The sequence below is a fragment of the Phoenix dactylifera genome, chromosome 9 (assembly GCF_009389715.1).
Source record: "Phoenix dactylifera cultivar Barhee BC4 chromosome 9, palm_55x_up_171113_PBpolish2nd_filt_p, whole genome shotgun sequence".
NCBI lineage: Eukaryota > Viridiplantae > Streptophyta > Magnoliopsida > Arecales > Arecaceae > Phoenix > Phoenix dactylifera.
Genome location: NC_052400.1, coordinates 10,520,283 through 10,548,016, shown reverse-complemented (window position 1 = coordinate 10,548,016; position 27,734 = coordinate 10,520,283). Strand labels below are relative to the sequence as shown.

The 27,734-nt window shown below is 37.0% G+C and overlaps 1 protein-coding gene across 4 annotated transcripts in view; it reads left to right on the top strand.

Annotated features, from left to right (window-relative positions):
- The first annotated feature begins 4,066 nt into the window (after nucleotides 1-4,066).
- The window catches only part of LOC103705692 (mRNA-capping enzyme-like), a 43,542-nt gene continuing 19,874 nt past the window's right edge, over nucleotides 4,067-27,734 (top strand). The window contains exons 1-10 of one of the 4 annotated variants that reach the window (XM_008789506.4): nucleotides 4,072-4,222; nucleotides 4,347-4,408; nucleotides 5,616-5,777; nucleotides 6,168-6,309; nucleotides 10,605-10,756; nucleotides 16,602-16,685; nucleotides 16,797-16,859; nucleotides 25,105-25,236; nucleotides 25,333-25,536; nucleotides 27,313-27,429. In XM_008789506.4, coding sequence (XP_008787728.1) covers nucleotides 5,649-5,777; nucleotides 6,168-6,309; nucleotides 10,605-10,756; nucleotides 16,602-16,685; nucleotides 16,797-16,859; nucleotides 25,105-25,236; nucleotides 25,333-25,536; nucleotides 27,313-27,429 — 1,023 coding nt within the window. In that variant the 5' untranslated portion in view covers nucleotides 4,072-4,222; nucleotides 4,347-4,408; nucleotides 5,616-5,648. Of the gene's footprint in view, nucleotides 4,223-4,343; nucleotides 4,409-5,615; nucleotides 5,778-6,167; nucleotides 6,310-10,604; nucleotides 10,757-16,601; nucleotides 16,686-16,796; nucleotides 16,860-25,104; nucleotides 25,237-25,332; nucleotides 25,537-27,312; nucleotides 27,430-27,734 lie in introns of all 4 variants that reach the window. The other 3 variants (XM_026804109.2, XM_008789505.4, XM_008789507.4) reach the window with 3 other exon arrangements.

The window sequence follows — 27,734 nt, the reverse complement described above, 5'->3', positions numbered from 1 at the left end:
AAACCAAATAATATTATTCCAGCGCGGAAGAAATTATCATCGAGAGGATGGTGATAATCCATGTCGACAACCAAGTGGATGTTCGCTCACCAAGAAAACTCTAATAGACATGCGATTGCCATCTTCACTAATGTTATCATGAACTACGTTTTTGTGGCTGCAGTACTTTATCATAGATTGCATGGACTGTTGGTGATATTAGCTTTGAAGGAGCTGAAGGCAACAAGGAGACCGGCTACATTGTATGTTTGAAAGAATTCATTGAGAGGACGGTGATTTTAGTTTATAATGTTCAATCTTGGCATTCTCGCCCAAAATTTATTCAAATTCAAAAATAATTCATAACTCATGACCATGCCCTGCCGGAATTTATCCAATTCAGCCCATCCGGATGTGGCCCATACTAATATACAATAAAATTTATTTTAGTTATTTTAATTTGATCTTAACTCTGATTCAAAATAAGCCTTCGATACGGTAGTGGAGATAATGCCCATTTTAATCTATGTAACTGTCTTTGATACTACCTCTAATGGGTGAGGTATGTCATAGAAGGACATTCTAGAAACTTGGTCCTCAACTCATCTGAGAGTGCTTGTTAGGTCTTCCCCATCGGGAATACTTAGAGTTGCGGCGTTAGGTTTGAAAAATTAAGGTGATGCTCGTGGGCAGTCTAGATCTTCTTTTTGTGATTGCAGTTGGGCTGGTTCCGAATGTCACGATGACATCAATAGCTTTATCTTCATATAAATTTTCTTGTCACATATATCTGAAAAAATAATAAAAGAAAAACCATTATCTTAATGGTCTTTGATGTGCTAAATAAGATAAATGTTCATCAATAAATACATGATGTAAAAGTTTGCGTATGAGATATAAAACTAAGAATATCTATGCGATAAAAAAAATAAAAGTTAGTAACACAGACTAGTAAAGAGGAGGGATACCTAATTATTGTAAATACAAAATCCTAATAAGATGTATATAGAGTGAAAAGCAAGGTTCATAAAAAAGGGAAAAGGGGTAAAGCGATTGATGCACTCGTGTATTTTTGGATTTATGGATAAGGTGAAATTGTTGACGCCAAATTTTTGAAACTAATGAAACTCGTGCACTAGATGGAGATAGAGCAAACATTAAAGAAGAGAGAGGCAAAGTTTAGATTCCAGGATAAGGTGGGGTAGATGGGATGTTAAGGTTGCTATAGAGTTAAAATCTTGGATTGTGAAGCTGGATGCCTAGAGATGAGAAGATGGAAAGCCTATAAAACTTGATTGATGAGCATGAAATTACTTATACATGTAATTGATGAGTGAAATTACTTACACTCGTTTGGAAACACCAATGGTTACTTCTTTGAATCTTCTTCATCATTCAATCATAAAGGATAAATATGCATTGTCAGGCCTAATATATATTGTTGACCATTTCTCTATTAGCTTAAGCTTTTGAGGTCAATTGGTTAATTAACATAGCATTAAAGGTTAGGTTTGTTGGAGGTCACAAGTTTAAGTTATTTCCATATTGTACATAAATCATGCAAATGCACCCAACTATCATCTTATTTGTATGCATGATATTGGCTGCACATAAGGAGGTGTCAAGCCTGATATACACCATTGACCTTTTCCTCGTTAGCTTAAGCTTTTAAGGTCAATTGGTCAATTAACATAGGTGATGTAGCATCTATGACAAATTGGATGTAATGCTATTTTTCACCTTTATTTTTTACTAGAAAATATCCGATAACCAACGGTATAAACTTAAAAGATCATGTTTTAATCTTAGATTCAAACTAAAAGTTAAACCATGATCAAAATTTTCAATAACTCCAAAAAAAACAAAAAAGGAAAAAAGGCATGCATTCTACCATTTAAGCTAACGATGAATCTTTCTCGAGCAAAGATAATGATTACTTTGAAAATAGTCTTTTAGATCCTACAATGGCATGATGAATGAACCTCTTCTACAACTTTCTCCTCCTTCACCTCTACAAGGCATTGAGGCAAACTATTTATATTAGCCACAATCTTGATGACATATTTTCCTTGAACCTGGACTAACAAATTATTTTCTACTTTTTGGCCTACTTACCCACTAATTTGAGAATGGCCTTGAGATCCTCTCATAGAGGGGTCTGCAATCAAAGACGGCGAGGAGGTACATGGCCACCATTTGTGAGCTCCTCATCAGGTAGAGAAGCTCTTTTCTTGATGGAGCAAGCATAAGTAGGGCTTGAAATAGGCTGGGCCAGGCCATCCTACTTGAGCCCAACCTAAACTTTTTACATGGGCACGGACCGAAATTTTTATAAGATTCAAGAGTCAGGTCCGACCTGAAGCTTAACCAGGCCGACCCGAACTAGCCTATCTGGCCGACTTGGCTAGGTTTATTGATTTGCTTCAAATTGGGATCTATGACGTGAATTATTTTCTTATCTATTTATATCGATTGCTTGATATGGTTGCTCAATTTCGACTATTGGCATAAACATAGAATTAGACTGTATGGCAAAGTATTTGGTATGATTCTAGTTGCATCTCACCAAAAATTGAAAATTGATTCTATATATTATTTTAGGAAGCATTATAGCAAAATTCTAAAATTATATAGTTTTCTTAACAAATCACTTGGGGGGGGGGGGGGGGGGGGGGGGGGGCGGGGGATAGATCTTGGCCTTCACGAATGACATGGATGGCTCCAATTTATTGTTGTTAGAATTGGATCACAAGGTAGAGGCATGTCCATGAAGCTTCACAGCGATCTTCTCCTGGATTGAACCTAGTGGCCAAGACCACTTCTCCAAGTTCACAAACATCAAAGCTAATATCGTTTTGGCTCCAAGCTTGAATTCAGGCTCGGTTTTTAGGCATGCTTCATGCTCAAGCTCGATCCAAGCCAAATATCTACTCGAGCTCAGTTCGAAATATCTACGGGCTCTAATTTTAAACCCAAAATCAATTAGAATTGATTTGATCCTACACCTAGTACACACCAAAGTGGGCTCACCCTGATGAGCCTTGGGTTAGACCAACCAATCCTAAGCATGAGATAGGAGATTAGTTTCAAGATGCTCTTAAGGTACCATGAGCAGCTAGTAACTTTGGATCGATAGAAACATATCTTACAGTTAAATATTTATTTATCTCGGTTATTTCACAATAAGAAAAGAGGAAAATAGGGTTCTATTCAATACTAAGTATTCATTTCACTAGTCAGATATGTAGATTTACTTAATTTTCAGAATTGCCTCAAAGAGATTTATAAAAAAATCCTAACAGAAGGTCCATCGTAGGTAATCAAGAGAGAGTTTTAACTAACTACTAAACCAAAAGTCTAGGCTTAGAGAAAGAGTCAAAAATGAACATCAGGCTTAATGGAGATCTCATCAAGAGTTTCAATTGGTATATTTAAAAAGTGATAAGGGCATTTTGAGAGCACTATTTTGACAATGGAAAATAAGTTTAAACCATTTAAAATTTTAATAAAGCCACTCCATAAGAAAGGTGTTTTGAGAACAAGAAAGAACATGGGACCTCAGCACACTTATATAGCTTTTAGGATTTAATTTTTGAGAAAAAATATGTAATTTTCTCTCTCCTTCTCCTTGAACCGCATACGAAGCATATGTAATTGTCTATATTTTTTTCTCTTTAGATCCATATTTTCCTTAGGCCACGTGCATTGCAGGTGCCACAATTTAATATAAATCTTGTCAAGAAAAAGTATTTGTGACTTCCCGGTTGAAGAGAGGATTAAAAGAACTTAAAAACTTAATGGTTTGGTTGTACTAAATTAAAATTTAGATAGGAATTGAAAATTATAAATATTTTTTTTAAAAAATATATAATTATTTTTAAATATTTAGTGGGATATACATTAATTTTTTTTTTTAATCTTTCTAACGACGGTCGGCCCGGGTCGGGCGAGCGGAGAACGGGTGTGGGCAGGCATCAAGATTAGAAACGGCCGATCAGGTTCGGGTCAGCGTATAAAGCGGGACGGGCGTAAGCTTCACATCATTCCGTGTCGGGCACGATGTCTTTTTAAACCTCCCAAGCCCATCCCCCGTGCCCTAGGCCCCAAATCTTGAGAGCGAGGTAAAGCGAGTAGAAGAGCGTGAGAAGAAGAGGAAAGGGAGCGAGAGAAGGCAAAAGAAAAAAAAAAAAAGCGGTAACACTCGACGGCAGCCATAGCCGCCGGCGTCGGCACGCGGTGGCCGGTAGGTTTTCCATTTCTTTTCTCTCTTTTTTTTGATAATTTTTATCATCTTCTCCTCCATCTTCGTCCTCTTCTTCCTTCCTCCTCTTTGTTTCCCTTTTTTTTTGCTCGATTGTTTACAGCAGACAGCAGCCAACCGGAAGCGGCCACTGCGGTGGTTGCTGCTGCTATCGCTCGGCCTCTGCGAGTAAGAAAACGACGCCTCCTTTTCTTCTGCTGCTACGGCCTTTTTTGTCTTCTTCGAATTTGTTGATTTTTCCATTCTCGTTTTTCTTGTCTCGATGTAATATGGGCTCGTCTTGAATCTTTACGGGAAATTGGCACACTGCCGTTAAAAATTCAAGAACATTTCTTGATTTTTGTTTTGATAACGTGTAATCAGAGTGGGAATTAACCTGCTGACATTAAGACGAATTCATCGTGCGATTCTTGTGGTTTCTTGAATTTTTCTGGGACCATGATCTCTGCATCCTTCTTTTGATAACATGTATGTGATTGAAGTATGTTGTATGTGTTGGTCTTGGACCTCTAGGGGGAATCAGCTTGCTTTCTTGAAATTTCAAGAATGATTCGCAATTCTTCTACCAATTTTGAAAAAGTCATGAAGTTTTCAGATTTTACAGAGCATGTTTTCTTTTGATTGCTGCTTTATGGAAAAGTCTTTGCTTTTCCATGACCGCTTTAATCTCTTTGAGTCCTTCCGCTGTGTCTTTTTCTTTGATCTGAGGATGAACTTCTATCGTCTGTTACTATCCAGTTACTTACAGTCTTCACTTGCAACACGTTTTGAGGGTTTTGTACATATGTTACTCCGATTTGTTAACTTTTCTTATATAATTTCTGATCTTATATAATTGGGAAACTCAAGGCAACGTGAATAAATATATCATCTTTGGTGTTAAAATTACACAATGAATGCACTTGATAAATTATCAAATCTTTGACTCTCCAGCGTCATGCAAACTGTGTTGGACTCATAACCAACTTCTTCTTTTAAATTTGTATTTATTAAGTTGCACCATGTGAAAAATGTTTAAGAGGGAAAAACAATCTTCTTCTTCTTTTTATTCTTATTTTAAGTTTATAGTTATTAAGTTGCACCATCTGAAAAATGTTCAAGAGAGAAAATCAAAGAAAGTGCAAGAATAATCAAAGGTAATGCATTCTTGATTACCTTCTTCTTGTTGAGAGTTTTGATCATGGACTGTGTTTTGCTAGGGATATGTTATTACTTCTTTCGTGCGGATGCTTGCCATTGCCTTGCTAGTTTTATGTCTTGTCATTTATTTATGTACTTTCAATTGTTAATGATCGTACATTTGGACTTGTATTCAGTTTTTTTTGTTACTTCTCAGTTGGCCTTCAGCTAAAATGTGTTCTTTGTTTTCACCAAGGGACCATAAGGTTTATGCACTGGTGGATGTTGAATGATCCTTTCGATGGACTTAAATGCATCCCCTATACCTGAAGAAGATGATGAGCCTTATGGAGAGCAGGTTGAGGGTGAAATCATACATGAAGAGCGTGCAGAGTCTGCTGTGGCAACCATGCGCAGGGTATGCAATGCTCTTTATGCAAGATAACTGGCTACATCAGTAAATCATCTCTAACATGATATCAAGTTGGCGACCATTTCAGAGAAAGAGCTTATATCCAATTTACTGCTATGCATGCCTCTTTTTTCAAGCATATACTCTCTCATGTATTATAGACTTTTTGTTCTTGGGTATATTCTGAACCTTTTGAGATTGTGAACAACTCTTGGGACGATATTCCTAAGTTCACCTCATTTTACCTCTTTTAGTTGTAATTCATCTTCTTCTAAGTTTGATGCTTTATAGTTCTTGTTAATATTGGTTTTTAGTTGTATTAGTGGTAGATTTCATCGACTACATACATACCTTTATGTGTGAATGTATGCATTTCTTTCTGCTGTGTGTTAATAGGAACGAGAAGAAAGGAAACGAAGGCTGAAAAGAGAAAGCCAAGATGAAGGCATAAAGCGATTTTCACAACCATTGAGAAGTGATTTCATGCCTCAAAATAGAAGTGGAAGATCCTATGGAAGAGTCAAGGAAGTCCCTCGAGGTATGTGTTTCATCCTCATACTTGCTTAATGCTGGACTTACATTGCTATTGCTTGCTTTTCTTTGTGCTGTCATCTTTACTTTGAAGGAATTCATTGGAGATGGCACTGCTAACTACTATTGCTGCTGTTTTTTTGTTTGATAGAAATACAATCAATTGAATAAAGAAGACTAAGACGCCTACCTTTGTGGTGATGGTGCAAAAGACAAGTCCTATTCGCTTATGGAATCTAGGGTTAGAAAACCACATTTAAGGCGAGTTGCGCGCAAAGGTAATAAATTGCTTCAAGGGGAACAACATTTGAGTCCAATATCAAGTCCAGTAGTGTTCTCCAGGAAGATAAGTATGCAAGCGGACTATAGATAAATTAATTATGTCTTTGTAAAGACTATTAAAAAAATGGAATAACCTAAAAAGTTCCTTAATAATTTCTTTCTAGCTGTCAACTCATTGTGGGTGTCACGCCCCGAGCTCGAGGCGCGGCAGACACCGCACGTCCGCACGGCAGGCCGCACAGGCGTGCAAGGCATCGGATCATATCAAAGCAATCACAAATATTTAAAGATGACATAATTATTTAAATTTATTCAGAAGCAGTCTTACAGAGTTTCAAAATAACATTTGCTAACATAATTCAAATGTCCAAACTAAACTAACTAAAATGCCAATAACTGAAAAATCATCGAAAAATCTAACGCACTCCCCAATCTTGTGCGATCAAGCCTCTGGATTTGAAAAATAGAGAAAATAAAATAATGAGCGCCACTAGCCCAGTAAGCAACAAAATACCCCAAAGTGGGGTCAGAGCATATCAGATCAAAATACAGGATGATGAGTGGAATAAATCATAAATAACATCGTTTTACTGTTTTCAAAACTTATTATCATTTTTCCAAAATATGATATCAGAATCTCAACATGATAGGCTACGGCCACGTAACCCAGTGGCATGGGTTGCACAGAGTGCCAGAAACCACTATTGTTAGTCACCGGTGGAAACGGTGTCCAAAAACTACTATTCTAATCACCGGTGGCGCGGTGTCGAAACCGCTTCCTCACAGATGACAAGTCGACAGGTCCAACGTATAATCTCCATTGGCGGAGCCAGAACAGAACAGATCATAGCCATGCTGAGAATGCATATATATAAAAATAGATTTCATAAATTATCCAGTCATATTTCACGGATTTCAGAGCATATAACACGATTTTTAAATAAAATTTAACATGCCTGACCCAATTTACTGAATACAAAACATATGTCAAAACTTAATCAGTTTATCAAATAATTTATAAATCACACTTGAAGTATTAAGTTACTTACTTCTTCTCGCTTAATTCCTACTTCAGGCAGGCGGATCAGGTTCACCTGTTAACATTTAATTAATTTCTTCGTAAATTTCAGAGCTAAGCGAAAATCCAAAAATAATACTATTGGGTTTCCGGTTCGGGTTCGGGTTCGAGTTCGGCGTTGAACTGGATTTCAGGTTCGGATTTCAAATAGACCCAAATTGGGCCCATATAGGGTATGGCCCAGCTGGGCCTAACCGGGCTGGACTGGGCCTAAGTTGGGCCTGAAATGGACAGGGCCCAACGGGCCCAGTTTGGCCCGTGATGGGCCTCCTTCTTCCCCCAAACTCCCCATGGACAGGGGAGATGGAAACCGAGAGAGGAAGGGGGAAACGGCGGGGTGGTCGGCCTGGGTGGCCGGCCTAGGCGGCTGGGGGCCGTCGCCCGATCGACAGCCAACCGATCACGGTGGCGGCTGGCGGCCGCTGCGGCTCTCGGCGTGAAGAAACAACCGAGAATGGTCTCGGTTCATGGGGCCAAAACTAAGGGAGGAAAGCATGCATCGGCTAAGATCGGAGAGCACAAAGGGAAGAGGGCTTACCAGCAGTCGACGGAAGTGGCGGATCTCGGCCGAGGGAGGCTCGATCCGGCGGTCAAGCGGTGGCGGCGTTGCTCGGAACCGAGGGATGCGAATCTCCAAAACAGGGGAAGGCACGGGTGGTGATGGTGGTGGATCCGGCGGGATTTTCGCGGCGGTCAAGCGAGATCCGCGGCCGTGAATTGGCCGTGGATGGACTGGGAGGGGTGCCGCGGGATACCCGCGGCGCCCTTGCCCCGTTTGTCCCCCGGAGGAGCCGGAGAGGATCGCAATCGCGATCCTCTGTTCCGGTTCCTCCCGAATCGAATCGGGGCTGAAGTCGGCGAGGGCTGCCGACTTCAGCCCCGTATCTCAGAGTGGGACAACTTAGTTATGGATCGTAGAACCAAAGTTTCATGATCCTGATGTTGTAGTTGTTAATGAACATGATACAGAGAACTGATAGTGTGGGATCACATTGAAGCGCTTTAAAGTTTGAATATATATATTAAGCATGCCAACTAGCTAATTTCTTCAAAAAGCTGAGACTTATTGGTGATCTTTTTTCTAAGGAAAAACACAGAATTGAGGACGAACCTGGTCAATTGAAATATCTAAATGCGTAGTAGGTTTCCTCTTAAATCATTGTATAAATGCACATATTTTGGCAAGTCTATATGTGTGTATTATCTATTCTACTATATAATGCCAACTCCTTGAATGTGTCCATGAATGAGGCATGGCTGACTGTCCTCATTTCTCTAACCCACTTTTCCCATCCTGTGTGTTTTCTCATCTCCTAATGGCTTTAGCCCGCAGGGTCAAAGATTCTAATTCTTTCTCTAGCATTTAGTGGCTCTTTATACAAGTTTTATTTTTTTATTAAAAATAAAAAATACGTGCGATCATGCCACATTCTAGTTTTCATATATGCATACAGGTATGCCTTCATTTATTATATATGGATCCTTATCTATATTCATGCAGATATGTATTTATGTTGACATATGAATATGCATATATTCTATCATGCAAATGAACATATTCATATATGCATGTATAACAGGTATTATTTTTCGTTTTTTTTAAAATGAACAACAGATGGGTGCAAGTGAACAAGAAACAACTTGTATCAAGTTTAGAAATGATGTTGGTAGATACATCTTGGAAGTGCTATACTATTTGCTAATACTCATACAAAATGTTCACCATATTTATGTTGGGGCATTCTAATACACTATTTTTTCTGAAAATAGTACAAGTATGAATTTTGTAGATGATAGATGAACTGAAGGATGATCGAATATTCTAGCATGCGAATGAACATATTCATATTTGCATGCATAACAAGTATTACTTTCGCTTTTTTTTTTGATGAACAACACATGGGTGCAAGTGAACCAAAAAAAGTTAAGTTTATAAATGAAGTTGGTGGATACATCTTGGAAAATGCTATATTATTTGCTAATGAGTTTTCTTACAAGGTGTTCACCATATTTATGTTAGGGCATTCTAATGCACTATTTTTTTCTGAAAATAGTTCAAATATGAATATTGTAGATGATAGATGAACCGAAGAATGATCGAATGGTGCAATACTAAGTCACTTACCTTGTTGATTGTTTGGGTGATGAACTTGGACAATAACTGGAGTTCACTTGAGCTATCTAAAATCATTTGTTTTGCACATTAAAATTTTTTCTTTATTTTTGCTTTCTGATATTATTTTGCTGTCAACTTTATCAGTTGATTTTTCGGCTTAATCTCATTTCCACCACAGCCAGTCTAAAACTAATCATTTAAATGTTTTGGCCTAAGGTTGTCTTAAGACATCCTTAGAAACCAAAATTGTAACCTTAAAAATTGTGGGAACAAGCATCACATGCGAATATTTTTTGAAGCCTTATTTTTGTCTTCTGCATGTACTCGAACTTCAGTTGAGCAAATTTGTGCAGTGAAGCATTAAAAATCAACTTTTTTGTGAGACATGATTATCTCCTTAAATTTTGAATGTTGATTTTTTTAGCATTGCTTGCTACAAATTTTGATTAGAAAAAGTCTTTTGGAATTCAGATATTATAGAATGTTTGCATTTCTTTTGGGCAATAAATTTAGGGAATTTGTTTTACTTGTTCTATCTGGTGTTTTTCATTAAGATGTTTCTCTTCATCTTGGCTTCCAATTTTTCTGTTGCCTTTGATCTGGATAGTGTTACTTTCTAGATTTTGTATACTGGACGCTTGCTTTACTTTGTCCTTTCATTTTATTCTTGATGCTTATTGCTCTTTTTTTTGTATATAATTTTAGTTTATATCATTCATTGCTTTCTTATTGGTTAGAAAGTTATTACTTTGGTTATATGCACTTCTATGAAGAACATGCTAGTCCATGTTGTTTACAAGAGTTTTGTTCATTGTCGATATTATAGGTTGGTTGGATTGCCCCTCATATGGTCAGTGCATAGGTTATATTATTCCTTCTAAAGTTCCTCTAGATGAGACATATAATGACTCTGTGGTGCCCGGCAAAAGATATTCTTCGAGACAAGTGATTAATAAACACAGAAGAGCGGGTCGGGAAGTAAGTATACCATATAATTTTGGAAATGCTGTTTATATAATTGTTATACTTATCTACTTAATTTTTTGGTGATTGGGAAGTTTATAAGATTGTTCTTTATCCTTTGTTATTGATGTTCTTGAGTTTGTTTGGACTATGAATTTTAACCTTTTTGAAAGGATCTTTTAACTTATGAACTGACAATTTAAAATGATTTTTTGGCTGTCATCCTAGAACATAATGTATTTGCTCTCTTGTCAATTATCCTGTATTTGTGAACTGAGAGTTGAATGTCAGAATATTTGGGTTACCATATCTTGGATTAGACCTAGACAAGATTTGATTTTAATTCATTGATTACAGTTTAGGCCCAACATAGTTGGCTAGAGCTAAATGTGTTAATAAGAAACATAAGGGAGGCATCGTACAAGTCTGTGTCTGCATGCATGCATGTGAATGCGGGTGGGTGGGGGTGCTGAAGACACTGGAATTTTGGTTGAAGATGAAATAAATTTGGACTATTAGATGGGAAGAGTTTGGGATCTTTGCATAACTGATTCATAAGATTTAGACATCAAGTGTAGTTACAAAATTAATTGATAACCATTATCCTAATTAGGTTACGACAGAGACACTAGATCTTTGGTTGAAGATTTTAAATTATTTTGATGGAAAGTGTCGATTTGTTGACATCACTAATTCATATGATTTATGTGCAAATATTACATTAGCCATGAACGCTAGTCCCAGGTATATTGATTTATGGATTTGTCATTATTTATTTCAGTAACATTTATACCCATTTTCATTTTTCGATTGCAGCCTTTTCAAGACCCTTCTCCGTATTCTATATCCATGTTCGCTTCTTTACTTATCTTGACCCTCTAGCAATTTGAGCTCCTCTCCACACTAGGGCTCAGATCTTCGATTCACATGCCCATCTTAATTTCTCTTCCATAATTTCTGCAATTAGTGCATCTCATATACATCATACATTCGCATCTGATCCTTATCCATCATGGATTTACTACATTTACCTTAGCATTCTAGTCTAGACAAAGTGCTCTATAGTGTAGGAGAAGGCCTGTAAACAAGGATAGTCAAAAAGTTCATGCCAAGTATTTTTCAGAAACCATGCAACAGGGATTTGATAGGTGGTGGTGTTAATTTGAAAGAGATATCGAGGGATGAATAGAGAAAAGAAAATTCATTGACTTCATTGATGGACCTTGCCTACCATTCTTTCTATCCAGGAACTTTTAATAAACAAGCAAATTAGAGTTTTTTAAAATTACAGTAAAAAGATGAATTCTTTGGGTACTGATACTCATGCACAAGTTTTTTAGTCTCATCTTGATGTCTGGAAATGCTGTTAGCAAACAAAATAGACAAATGTTTGAGTCTTCGTTACATTCACATTCCACTAGTAGTACTGCACCTGCTCTGAGAATTCATACTTGTGTTAAACTCCCGCTTCTAGAAAAATGCCACTGCTTTTGGCAATTGGTACCATGACTGGCAGTCATCTTGATATGGCTACAATGACTTAAGCATAGGACTGAAAATGGCTCGAGTACTTGGGTGAACCTATCATGCCCCAAATTTGGAGCATGACATGGCCGTGCTATCGAGGGGTACAACCCAAGATAACACGAAGCCAACATTATATTGAGCTTTCAAATCTATCTTAAACAAAATATGATAAATAAACGTCTAATTTCATTATCCATTAAATGCAACCAACACTGGTTCAGAGCGTCTAAATCCAAACATAAATACCAAACCTGTAATCCTCAACATTCAAAAAATCATGAACTACAAATTTATAGTCAATTTAAAATACTAAAATTCTTCTACAAAATCGCCAAGCTTGCTAATGCGAACTCCAAGCCTGGACCATCCTTCATTCCTATCGACCCTAATCGTCTGGAGAGAAAAATAAAATAGAGATATATGAGCGACATATCTTAGTAAGCAAATCTTACTCTACTTTATCGGATGAAACATAAGTTTTTCCATGTCAATGCATCATTTAAGAAAAATAATAGATATTCCAAAATAAGTATTTTAGAGTACAGTATATTAAAACAAGTCATAAAGCAAATCATGCATGAACAAATCATCCATTTCTCATAAATATAGTTCCAAGTTTATATTGCAAATAAATTCATAAATCATTGTTCACGTCATTTAATCCTATCATGGATCAAAATATTCCTCACAGATATTCGTGCCATGGTCACTATAACCCATGATAGTGGCATCTTCGTAATCGAGAAAATATCATAATTTGTATTCATTACCAACTTTAACCCGTTGGCAGAGGGTCATTTTCGTTGGATGCTAGCTCCACGGTGTCGATTTTTCCAATTCTAGGGCTCTCAGCCTTTAGAAAATTTATATTTTTTTTAAAATATTCATATAAATAGATGAAAAATACTAAATGGTATGATCGGATTCATGTTTTATAATAAACCTATTTTCATTTAAACATTCATGGAACTATTTTTCATAATAAAGCATGATTTTCATAATATATATGCCGATCTATAATTTTAAGAAAAACATGATATTTTCACTGGGAAATCATATGCATGGAAAATATGATAATTTGAAAATAATGAGTGTAAGATATACTTACCTCTTTCATCTTAGATCATCAAACTTTACTAGACAATTCAGTTAACCCTATTAAAAGCATTAAAAGCGAAATTAATTTCTGTTTGACGATTTTTAATCAAATTAAAATAATAAGAAATAGGGACGATTAGCTAGCTGATAGCGTTCGACGATTCCGGGTGGATCAGGCCTGAGCGATTCGATTAATAAATCATAGGGTATGGACTCGATCAGCGCTAAGGTCGTTTAACATAGTTTATCATCAGTGGGTTCCATGGATACTTGACAAGGCCGAGTGATCGGTCTAGTAGGCGCCCCGGGCACCAGGGCAGTTTAGGGCTTCTTTTTAGGGATCAACTTGGGTTCGTAGTTCAGGTTGACAGGATCTGATACCGAGTTCCATAGATCTTCTAGAGAGAGAAAGTAGAGAGAAGAGGAAAGAATTCTTCTTTCCGTCTCTCTTCTTCCTTCCCCTCACCGATAACAGGTGGCAGCAGTGGTGGCCCAACTGCCCACCCGATGACGACCTCAAGTGGCCGCAAACCCCGGCCAAACCTGGCGGCCGATGGTGTCAAATCACATGGAGGAAACTGGAACAGGGGTGCTCTGTTTCGGAAGAGACTCCAGCGATTATCGGCTCAAATCCATGGGGGGAATGAAGGCCCAAAACACAAAGGAAGGAAGTGGAGAAGATGGACATCCTGTACCTAGGTCTGGCGAGGCTCTCCGGCGATCTTTCTCAGCGGAACGGAGGAAGACTCTTGAGACGAAAGTTTGAGATAGAGAGAAAAACTATCCCTATTCTTTGATGGATCTCAAATGGGAAGGATGGGGAAGCTTAAATAGGCAAAAATTCGAGCTTTTCGGTGTTCGGATTAGCTTGAACCACTGCTTTTCCGATCGTGAGCGCGACCAAAAATGGGGAGGAAGGAGACTCCTAGCCGGAGTCCTCCTCTCCCGTTTTGTCATCTGCGACGCACGTGCAACTGCTGGGCTAGCCTCTTCGGGCCGGCCCAAGCCCAATAAGTGTGCAGGCCGGTCAATGGACCAAGCCCTCACAGAACCCATGACTCGACTTTGTCCTTACCTGATTAGGCTTGGACATGATTTTTTAATACCCGTGGGCTGGTTAGATATCTGAAATATGAGTTGTTTTAAAAACTATGTTGGGTCGGGCTCATGTATTCTCCTACGTGATTGCTTCAAAATGGATCTGATATTAAGTGACCCAGCTTAATCTGGCCTGCTTCAATCCAGCTCAACCAAAATTCGAGTGAATTTGAAATTCGTAATCTCTATATCACTTTTGTTGGATTTGTAGGTTCATATTAACCTTATTCATATAAGGTGGAAGTCTTGATTAGGATTGAAGTGCACTGTTGTTTGAGCAAACATTAGTGTAACCCTTCCGCTCCTGCACCCTTTTTTGGTTTTCTCTACTTGTCATCAATCTTATTAGAAATTTTGCTTTAAAGTTTAGACATAGAGTGAACAGTGTACTTTGCATTGGATTTGAGCCCAGACATGAGCAAACCTGGATCCAATGCATTAGGTTGGGTTGGATCATGTTTGACCTGGATTAGCTCGAAAGATCCAACAGATCTAAAATTAGGGGTGGCAGTGGGTTAGGCCGGATCTGGTTTGGGTCATGTTGAGACATCGATATTATAGAAAACTTGTTAATTTAACTCGTTTATTTAATGGGTTAGAAATCTGAACCCAACCTATTTACTAAATAGGTAACCCAACCCAACCCAACCCAACCATATAATAAGCATGTAAGATCGGGTTAGGTTTGTGATAGTAGGTTAACCGTTAGACAGTTCCGAAATGGTTTAAATGGGTTTTAAATGATTTGAGTGGGTTAAAGAAGTCTTAAATGGGCAAGGTTGTAATTGTGTCAACCCATCCCAATTTAAATGGGTTGAAACAGGTCATATAGGTCAGGGCTCTAATCCTGTACTTGACCCATTTAACAAAAAAGTTAAGGCAGGTTGACCTGTTTATGACCAGGACTCACTTATGCCTAGCTTTGTTTATATTGGGTCAGTTGTGGAGTGGGTTGGTGGGTTAGGTCATAAGTTGTCACTCCTATCTAAATTATTTTGCTAGGTACCAAAACTAATTTGTCCTATTTGGCCAATGGGTGGGTTTGTGTTTAAAGTCTTGATCCGAAAGGATATCAGACTGGGTTTGGGTCAAGATAGATTTGGATGGACCTATCCTGGTTGCACATCTCCTTAAGCATTGTTTCTATGGGTAGGTACTAATGGATCTTTTTACCTTCTATATCATAATCTTTTCAAAAATAGGTGCCAGTGGCACTAAAGAGACGATTTCATTTTCTTGAAATATTTAAACATAAACACTTAGGACTCTTTAGATTCTTCTAATAATTTAAAAACTAATGCAAACATTTAATAAAAGTTTTATTTTGTGTAGGATCTACATTGGGAATCTTGTCTATGTCTACATTAGGTTAGGCAATCCCTTATTATAGTCGACTTAGCTTAGTCATCCCTTTCTGTCTTGATATCTATGTATGTGTTGCTTGCACGCTCCATGGTTTCCTCGTGTGACAAGCTTGTAAGAAAATTTACTCTCTTTAATTATAATCCCTTTCTTAGAGTTCTAATGCTGCTTAATCTCTCTTTAATAAAAAAATTTTCTTAAAGTCCCAACACTAAAACCTACTAGATATTCTTAAAAACAGTTTCGGCATAAATCTCCAAATCCCAGCACTGCTTTGCAAGTAGTCAAATCTCAACTGTAGCAGTTTTTCTCTTAACCCCTTAAAAAATCCATATTTTTTAGGATAAACATCTCAGTTTAAAGTTTAAACTGTTTTGGTTTCAGAATTACAGGTAAAGTGTCACAGTTAGGAACTACTCAATGCCCTGAAGTTCGCAAGATGCTTTAGAGAAACATGTTTTTAGAGCAGAGAACTTGAATTAAGCAGAGAACTTGAACTTCCAGTACTGATGGATGATCTTTTTTTTGACTAAATTAAGCAAGCACCTGTTCATGTTTTTAATCTTGTATAAAGCACTATCCCTTGAAGGCTTGAACTATCCTTGACAATGTTTAGAACACAATTCAATATTTCTGAACACTTAGCAGCATTATGAGCTGCAGTTTATGGTTGAATACTGTTATGAGGTCATCTATGTTTGATACCTGATGCTCTTTTTTTTTTGAAGTTGTCTATGATGTTTCTATTTAAGATCTTTTCTGTTTCTTTCTCCAGCTTGGGTTGGTAATTGATTTGACAAATACTACTCGCTATTATTCGCCATCAGAATGGACAAATCAAGGTATAAAGCATGTTAAGGTGAGAAACTTTTTTGTCTTGTTGTCACTGTTGTTATTTTTATTGCTGTTGTCGTTGTCATCTATGTAACTTTCAGGTCTTATATAATTTGATCTTCTCCTACTGTTATAGATCCCGTGTAAGGGACGTGATGCTGTACCAGATAACGAGTCTGTAAACACATTTGTTTATGAGGTAGTTTTACTATAATGCCCCTTCCTAATTTATCAGTTTCTTTATAATATTTTAAGCAATATTTGCATATTTTCTGATTATCCCCATCATGTTATGCCATTCTTTAATCGTTGTTATCAGACTAGCATTGACAAATGGTTCAGATATTCTGTGACATATGAAATCATCTTATGGCTTGTATCATGACAGATATATGTTTTCTTTAGATTTATTACCATCAGCGGAAGGAGCAACCAATTGTTAATGAGTTGGTGATTCGCTTGATGCCATAACACACTGAAGATAATTATTGGACTATCAAAATTGAGAAGGCAGACTTGTGACCAATTAGTCATGTAATTAGACTTGTTTTTTCTCGTACCCATGTAATTAGTCACCAATTAGTCATGTTAAGCTGGAAGGTCGAGAGGCTAATGATGATAAAGATGGTAACCATTTAAAGTTTTAAGATAATGGATATTGTTATGGTACTTAATGCCAAGTATGCATCCCATCCCTTTTCTCAGTATCATACCTTGTGCCACTCAGAACTTTTGAGCAACATATAATTTTAGCATTTTCTTTATAGAATATCATATCTATTGCTTGAAGTACATCAAGGTGTCAAAATCAAAACATACTTGAGAAAATTTAGATGCTTTATGTGTGACATATTGGTCCCCATTTGGTTTTCATTTGCATGGATTTAGTTTAATATACAGCTAGTACAGTTCTCTTGGACATAATGTGAGCTTCCACTATGCTGTTCGTTGTGGTTGTGGAGCAATGATTAAATATTGTGTATTGTGCACGTACCAGATAAGAGCAGGCATGTTTTCCTTGTCATGACACTGATACACACTAGTACGGAAAGATGCAGAGTTCTATAAAAATACTAGTTATAACATGCGCATGCATGTGCGATGATGACAACAGTGACAACCACAACAACAACAACAATCAGAAACAATAATACTATACTGCAATGGCAATTTGGCAAATACCAATTTAGTACCTAAGCCTAGCAAAAAAAATTATTTATTGAAATAAGAAGACTTTATGTACTCCTAAAAAATAAAACTAAATAAAATTTAAAAAATTATATGCATGCCTATAGCAACATAGAAGGAAGAAGCAGGACAGAAGTGAAATTGGGATCCTCGATAAGGAAAAAAATGGTGTTTGACTTGGAGTAGTCCATAATAGGAAAGATTTTGGAGCAACTGGGTCATGAAATTCTTATAACTAAAGGAGACTGGAATGCTTGAGGAGCAACAGAATCGGAGATGGAACAGTGTTTTGTGTAACTTTACAGATAAGTTAACAAAGAGGCATTTTGAAAATAGGAAAGTGTGAATTTTATAAATTTCGAATAGGGATAAATTAAGAGGGTATTTTAAGGATACTGAAATTATTGGACTAGAAGTGTAAACGATTGGGAAAATTTGAGGCTTGTATATATTAGTTTCAGATTATCAACTAGCATATTAAGATAACACTATTACACTTCTTTTATTTTTTTTAAACCACAGCCCGATTTTAACTGCTTTATACATGTGTAAAAGTATACGCAAATGAACACAGTTTTTAACTAGTGCATAGATATTTAAGATCATTGTCCATCTTAGATATTTCTACTGATTGCTGTTTATCATGTACGCTATTCAAGTAATTTGCCATTATAAAATAATATCATAAAACTGTGTTTGGTGATCTTTTGTTCTGATGTAGAATTATGTTTTTCTAATGATTGTTGTTCCCTACTATGGATCCGGTCTTCAATTCTAAGTAAAAGAAGTCAAGGAAAAAGAAAGGGTAATACAAAATATTTCCAGTCAGTGTCAAATTGAAACAAGCTCTTTAAGCTCGTTGGACATGTGTAAGGATGGGTTGCTTTCTTCCTTCTACCGCTCACTTTCTCTAGCCTATGCTAAGATTTATTTTTGGGAGTAAAATTAGGCAAAAAAGCACAACTTTGGGGTATCTTGTTTTTCGTTGTTTTAGTTTGTGATTGTATTAGTAGTTAGATTTGTTGATGACGTGATTTGTCTGTTGGGTTAGGCTGGTTGGAATGTGCTGTAAATCCAGTTGGATATTGATACCTTTTTCTCTTATCCTCGCAGCGCAGGCTTACGGGCGGAGCTGATTTTGGTCAGTCTGATAGTAATCTTTATCTGATCCTTTAATGAGGAAACATTGATATTGTCTAATGGGACCATTGAATGCATCGTTAAACATATGCTCCAGATCTGGATTTGCTAGCAATTTAATCGTTCAATTGAATGACCTCCTTCAATCCAATACTTGGGGGTCAGCTATATTATTTATTTGAGAAGGTGTGAGAGGCATGTTGTTGGCGGATAATGGCATATGCTGAGGTTGTTGGTGGAGAAGGAAAAGGCATTAGGGTTGTGGCGTGGGTTGGCGGTGGGAGGATAAAGGGGGTGGAGGAGGGTAGTCAGGGAAGGTGGAGGAGGGAGTGCAGGGGGGAGGATTAAGAAAGGGGGTAAGAGAGTGGTGGTGGAATTTTATTTTTTTCTTGGTTTGGGGGGGGGGATGATAGTGTGGGAAGTGTGTGGAAATATTGATGGGAAGGATGGAGGAGGGTGGTGGTGGAGGATATGAGAGGTTAGGATGGTTAGAAAGAGGTGGGATGTGATAGGTTAGGGTGGTTAGAAAGAGGTGGGGAACTTTTCCTTGTTGGAACTGTATCTCTCTTACCCACGAGCAGTGGCATTGCTGGTGGGGGTAGGAGCTGTTAGGTTTCACATGGTGGGTGCAGACTGGAGGTGAAGGGGAACTGGGATGAAGTGGGGTTCAGGAGAGAGGATATGTTGGTGGTCAAGGGGTTGATCAGCTGCATATTTATATTATTTTATATAGTTATATTATTCTAAATTTTATCTTAGTTGGGCCTGACTTGGCTATTATTGAATCGGATCAACACTTAATCTAAATACGATCAGTTTTCAGGTCAAACATATTCGTGACTTCACCGGGCTATTGGTCAAAAACTAATTTGCAATAGATTCAGTTTATTGATTCGGATTCAGAATTGTATTTGCCTATTTGGTTTAGGATATGGTCTGTCAATAAGCTTGTGACCCTCCAGCAGGTTGCATTGGGTGGTCAAGGTACAAGATACTGTTTCAAGAGATTGATTGATGCAGCCTGTTGCAAACCCTAGTGGTGATTAGGCTCTAGTTGGTTGGAGATAGTTTGTGTTATTTTATGCATCCTACTTTCGATGGTGGACATGAAGCAGATGCCATTTGCTTGATTCTTTGGAGATAGTGTGGCAGCTCAATTTGAAAACTGTCAATGGATGGAGATCATATGGTTGCAAGTGGATTGGTTGCATATAGAAGAACAATCAAAATCTAATAATCAGAGCTAACATAAAGTTTGACCTGAATGGCCAATACCAAGGTTTAGAATCTTGGTATCGACATCAGTGTGTACTGGGCATTGGTCTTGTATGGTATCGGTACGTACAATGCTGATACACAGCACAGTAATTGGTGCTGACAGAACAATGGGAGCAATGGTTCCTATTAAGAGTGAAAGATGCAAACTTTTACATCTAAACATCAACATCAACTTAATCTATAATCTAATTTCTACTTGGACAAAAAAAAAAAACAAAAATGTATGGTGATGATTTTACCTCATCCCAGCATGGGAGTAATATTAGGGTAGCATCTGCAAATCTATAGTGCAAAATGCTACCATTTTTTGCTAGAAATAACTTAAGGCTATTTTTGAATAATTATTTTACACAAAATTAATATAAAAACAGAAAATACAGTAGAATAAGCACATATGCAATGTTTGAGGTTGATGCACAACCTACAAGATATCTGAAAATAGACCTGAATGGACAAAATTTGACAATTTTGCCTTTTTGCATCTGGTGTTATTTGACCTTCTTTTATGGAAGACTCTAAAAAAGAGTGATTAAAGAGAGTTTCTTAGCTTGTGGGTTGTGTTTCTAGGTTTCAATCCAACCAAAACTTCATTGAATCCATCAGATTGAAGCAAGAGTTCCCTCCCCTCCCTTATTCTCTTTCTCCTGCTTGACATGAAGAGAAGTGTGTGAAATGGAAAGAAAACGGAAAAAAGGATCAAAATCGCTTTTTGACTAAGTACTGACTGCTACCCAGCAATACCATCACATGCTGGTCAGCAAGGCCTGTTATTGCTTGATACTGAGTGGTAACCTTGGTTTAGCTTGGTTTTACCAAAATCCTATATGGAGGTCAGAAATGCGGGTTCTTCATTAGTTGATTTGTTATGATAAGTACAGATCATATTGCTTGATAGTGAGTGGTAACCCTTGGTTTAGCTTGGTTTGCCCAAAATCCTATATGGAGGTCATAAATGCGGGTTCTTCATTAGTTGATTTGTTATGATAAGTACAGATCATGTTGGTTGGTACTTGGGTCCTTGGTTGATTCATTTGACCTTGACTGCAGATTTCTACACCTAAGCAACCTTGTCATATATCACTTGTTAGTCTCATCCAATTTGACATGGTCTGGCTCTTATCACAACCTACTTAAATTCATTTCTCAACATTGCTAAAGTAACTCAAAAACTGTCATGATTGGTGGCACTTGCTTGAAGCAAATTATTAGTCATCTTGATTTAGTTGCAACCCCACAAAAGAAATAAATTATCATTGACACCACCATAACATCGCAATAATTTAAATTTAAAACCATGAACTAGTATATGAAGTTATCTTGACATGGGAGGATTGCAATATTTATTTGTCCAGGAATAAACTAGGGTTATCAGCTAGAGACTATGGCGACTCTTTGTATTTTAATAACTAATGCATACACGATTATCCTCCTGTAATTCACTAAAATTGTTTGGCACCCAATATTAGTGCTTCAAAATGTTTCCCAATCATTTCATGTTGGAACGCCATCTTGCAAATATGATTCCTGGAATCGACCATGTCTACTATATTTGGCCCGAGCTAGTATAGGCTGAATCTCCACTCCAAATGGTTCAGACTTTGGATCAATTTGGAGAAAAACTGAGAAGTTCTAGTTTTGGCTTTAGTGCTTTGAACTAAATCTTTGATAATGATATGGGTATGTTTTTAGTTACTTTTGAGATGGGTCATAATAGTTGGCTGATTAGTCCTTTTGGTTGGAAAATGGTGGCATACAAATTAAATTGTATTATGTATTAATTCATTCATTAAAATTTTGTAAATTTCCATGTCCAGATCAAGAAGCCCTACAAGTCGTGTCAAAACCAAAATATGAAAACCACGACATTCTTGACCTAATAATTTGATTAGATTAATAATGAACCTTGTAGCACCATGTTTTATGTCTAGGAAACAAGTCAAATGTTGTATGGACCTTTTATCATCATGTTTGAACTCAAAGAAACAGTCTAGCAATGCAAAGGCTTCTTTTGCCTTCTGAAGAGCACCTTCCTGAATCACCTGCCTCGCTCTAATAATCATTTTGAAGATAGGCCTCCTAATGTTTCCATATGAAAATTTTCTTTGCATAGATCATTTCCCTGGTGATCTCGGTTCTGGACCCTGTATCGTTCCATGCTGATACAGTGTTGATACGTTTGGCATGGAGCTTGGTTCTGTACGCACTTCGTATAGAGTCTTGGTTCAGTACCCGCATGCCTGGTATGGGGTGGTACGCACCAGCATGACAAACCTTGGTGATAACAATCTTTTTTTATATTGATTTGCCTTCTGTTAGGAAATAAAGTTTTCCTTGGTGCTTTGAAGTCTTTTCTTGGATCGTGTCACTGCTATGCAGTTTCCATTTTAGTGGTTGTTATGTCCTGTCTAGTCAATGCCACTTTGTCTGGATTTTCCAAAATCAATTTATGAACCTTTCTAATATATCTATCTGACATATCTCAGTAGCCACCACAAGGCAACTAATAAAATTCCTATTTAGGTTATGAGACAGGACATCCTGGTGTAGATTTGAAAACATTGCTACAACATGATCAAGTTGTTGCCTAAAACCCACTTATCACTTGGATCTTTTTTATTTATTGCTTAGATATCATGGAGAATAATGGAATTTATCACCCCTGAACAATCATGCTCTGTGTATGTATTGTGCAAATAAGAAACAAAGTCCTCAGTGAATTTTTTGGCATAGACATACAACAGCTGATGACCTATTGTGATAGAGAGGATCAGTAAAATAGTGTATGTAGTAATCACTCAATGAAAACAGAATTGATCCTGGCTTCTTAAGAATGTAATAGCAGATGTCCCAGTGAATGGCACTTCTGATCTAGTTTTTGTTAAGAATAAGTAACCTAAGTACTACAAAAATCTGTAAGCTCCCACCATGAAAGCTAATGAAACATGACTTCCAGGGATATGCCAAGATTCCATTTGGCATAGAAGCTTTTCTTTTTGAGGGCTTTGACCTTCCCAATGTTTGAATCCTCAGCTGTTGCAGCCACACCATATTCATCTTTGTGAGAATGTGTTACAAACAGTCTTGCGGAAAGCTCTGGACCTCCTCCTGTATGAGGTATATTGAATAAAATTCAGGAGTGTTGGTGCAATGGACAGTGTTGTGGCACATGCCTTGGAGGTAGAGCCTTAAGGCAGATCTCAAGAGAGATCTTAACCCCTGTTACCATAATACTTGATTTGTGGATCTATGCTATAGTGTTCTGATGTGTTCAATGATAAACCCACAAGATTATTGAAGTTATATGACAGATCTTAATTGATTACTAATTTGAGCTTTGTTTAGGTTATCTTTGTAGCTTTTGCAGAATGATTTACGAACTTAGCCTCCTTGCACTACTGTCTGTTCCGTAACAAGTCCTTACAATTAAATACTTGTTCTTGAAAGAGTGAGATCAGATCATCTGGGTGCTGTTGAACAGTCAATACTGCTTACAGAACTTTTGATGCAATCAAACATCTGATGCAATTTTGGTAATTTCATGGGCTAAAACCCTTGCATTATTTGAGAAATAAATTATCCTGTCAAACCTAAATAGGTCTAAACTAAAAATGTTCATTTTATGTTTTCAGACAATGAGACCTGTCCATGAAAACCTGCAGAACTGCTTATAACCCAATATCAGTCAGGAGATAATTTACTGACGATATAGAAAGCCAACGAAGTATTGGGCGGAAGAAGGAAGGCTGAACACAACTCATTAAGAAATTACTGGCTAATGAAGCAAGACATCTGAAATGCCCATAACCAATATCGATGATAAGAACCTCACACTCATATAACTTAAAAGTGTGAGGTTGTGTATGCTTACCTATTTAACTTCCTTATGAGTACTGCGTATAGAGCTTCTAATCCAGTTAAATATCCATTATATTTATCTGTAAGTTTCATGAATTATAAACTATGCATAGTTCGAAAACTAAATAATGCAGTGGGAACCAAATAGGTCTAATCTTAAAAATCATAAAATTTGCATATTGTCAAATGGTTTTATCTGTTTATGTCTCCAGATAATGGGATCTGTTCATGGAAACCTACTAACTGCTTACAACAGAACATTAGTCATATGAGAATGGAGTTTAACCAAGTACTGGAAGAAAGAAGAAGGCCAGACAAAACCTAATACATGACTATAGCTAACAAAACAAGACATCTCAAGATCTGAAGTGCCCGTGACTGTGATATGCGAATATTGAGAAGAGATCCACCACTCTTATATCTACTGAGACAGAAGCTTCCAAGCAAAAGGAAGGGAGAAAGCACAATTCAGAATTAGATAACAACTTTCGAGCCCACTGCAAACTTCAACTTCATTATCAGAGAGCTCAGCTGCATACTTTCTTCCCAAGAAGTTTGGGTTCAATGAATGGTTTTTTCCTTGGGGATTTTAAATGATGGTTTTTGAATATTGGCGGGCCTTAAGATTGTGGGCATCCACACACGTTTCATGATTTATGCTAAATGGTTGTTCGACTTGGATAACATAACTAAATCCAGCAACTATTTTGGCTTTTGAACAGAAACTTAATCGTGTATTTAAATTTTTGTGTGAATATATGTTCTCACAGTTCTTGGATGCTATCTCAGAGCTGTATACATCAAAATTGTTGCTTTTAAATTTTGCAATCTTAAATTTTGTTTATCATGGATAATTGTATAGCTGCTTTTTTTTAGAGCTTATTATATATTTTCTAATTTTGCTAAATTTCTCTTGAAGATCCTTTTTGGAAGAATTTAATCCATGGTTATGCAATTATTTTGCCATGATGCTCTTATTTCAGGTTATGCAGTTTCTGTCCCGCCAAAAGCATTCAAAGAAGCATATTCTCGTTCACTGTACTCATGGGCATAATCGTACAGGGTTTATGATTATTCATTTCCTCATGCGCACACAGTTGTTGCATGTCTCTGATGTATGTATGTTCGTATATTCCTAGCTTTCCCCTTGTTTGTCTCCTGTTAGCTTCTTATTTTTCCTCAACATTGTATTTTGATTTTCTACTGGCCAGGCATTACATATATTTGCTCAAGCACGTCCTCCAGGGATCTATAAGCAGGATTATATTGAATCCCTGTATTTGTTTTACCATGAAAGTCCTGAAAATTTGGTCTGCCCTCCCACTCCAGAGTGGAAAAGGTCTTCTGATCTTGATCTGAATGGTGAAGCTGTGCAGGATGATGATGATGATGGGGACCCTGCAACTTTCTCGAATGTAGGTGTTGCGCAGAAAGTAGAATTGTCGTATTAAATTCGTTTTTATTTCCTTTGTTGCCTCTATTTGTTGAGCTTTAACATCTAAACTTTCGTCGTAGCTCCCTGATTCCTGTGGCACAGGATCACACCTGATCTCTTTTGTATCACATCATTAATTGGAACTGAATTAACTTAAAGAACTGATTGATCACCACACAGTCTTGAGATTTCGGTCGTGCAAAATTTGTGATGAGATGATAAATCTCTTCATGATTATTTCTTGTTTCCCTATTATCCAGTTTATGGTGAGCTTCGTGACATGCCTTCCTGATTCATCTGAAGTTACTTATTTTCTGATAATGGAGGTTTGCCTATGTTGTGAAGGAAATTGTGGACTGCTGAAATATAACTGTGACATTTGTTAATGTGCTTAGATCAGCTATTGCAATTTGAAGTGAAAGAAAGGCAAGGGAATAAGAGTTTAATGTTCAAGCAACTTTTTCTGATTACTGGTTAATTTCTTTTATTTAAATTTTTTATTCTTTGATACTATTTTTCTTCTGCTTCAGATGCTCCATCTATTGAAAGCATTTCCTGGTTTCTTGCGTTCTTATCTTCCTTGAGACCGGAGTCTAGAATTAAATACTGTACTTAAGATTAGTGCCTGCATTGCAGGTAGTGATAGAATCTATTTTGCTGATTTTTGGGATCATTTTAGAAGTCTTTTTTTTGTTGTCGAAATAGGTTGTAATTAGGCACCCCATGGGTGTCAGTTTACTTAGTTTGAAGAGTCCTAGTGGGAGTCAAAAATCGGGGAACTAAAACAGCCTGTTGGTTCTCTTAAAATTGAAAGGATTTGGCTGATATCTTTGCATTTTAGGAGTCATAACAGGGTTCCAAGAAAGGGATCTGACCAGAATTACCTGGGTGGGATGTAGTCTTTTTTTGTTTTTTTATTCTTTTAATTAGTTTTTGCTAGGAGATTAGGCTAGGCTATTAAAAGAGATATGTTTGTGTCTGGGAAATCCGTATGTAAATTCATTTGGAGACTAGGAGTGGCTACATTTCTCTTTCTTCTCCCTTTTTTTCCGTTTTATTCTATTCTCCTCCCCTATTCTGTTCAATTCTCAACGTCTTCTCTCCTTGCTTAAACACTACTTTAACAGCAGTGATCTTGCTTATAAAGAAATCTGAGATTAGATTTGAGCAAGGACCACAATCTTGGTATCGGGTACCATACCGGTACCTTACCGGTTTGGTATGATACGACCGTACAATACGATATGTATCTTGTACCGAAACAACATTTTAACCATTTTTCTTACATTTTATCTCAGTATATGTCGATACAGGTCATGACACATCTTGACACGTCTTGGTAGGGGTCAGTACACCTCTGTATCAGGCTGAATGGGGCCTGTATTGACCCAAATTTGAGTTTCGTACCGGTTCCACTTGGTATGGTATGGCATGCCCCGTACCAAGTGGTATGGGGCAGTACAGTAGATCATGAATTTGAGGCTTCTTTATACCAGCAGTTGGAAGAAAAGGAATGGAAAAACAGTTGTGGCAGATCATGGATTTGAGGCTTCTTTATAGCAGCAGTTGTAAAAATAACAATTGAAAAACAGTTTGAAAGGCGTTAGAATTCTGATATAAACTCTGACAACATTCATGACTTCCATTTATTTTATCCTGCTTCTGATTGTTTTAACTTTTATCTTCTTACAATTCTAACTATTACTAATTATCTCGGGTAAGTTTTTTGACTTTGGGAATCCTATAATACTGGTAGGTGCATATGGAAAACAAAATTATAACAAATGATGATGTTTTGGGGGATGCAATACCGTATGATCAGCAAGACTCTATGCGTCAGATTTGTTACCAGTTACTTGATTTAACTCCTTCAGTAAGAAATCTGTTACCTGTCTTCTACTTTTTCAATATTCATGCTTTTCTATTTAGTTATCCATTCAAAATTGCTGTATCTGTATATTATGTTCACCATTTAATATACCATAGTAAAATAATTGTCTGAATCTTTGAGTAACTGTAAGTTTTTTGAAGTTTTCCTTTACGGGATTTCCCAAGCTTAATATTGATGTCAGAATGCACTATTTTGGATTTTTTTTGTTAATTTCCTTAGAATAGTTTGTGACTTTTGTGAATGTATTCTGGGTTTACTCTGAACTTTTTTGTACTCTGCTTTTCTAT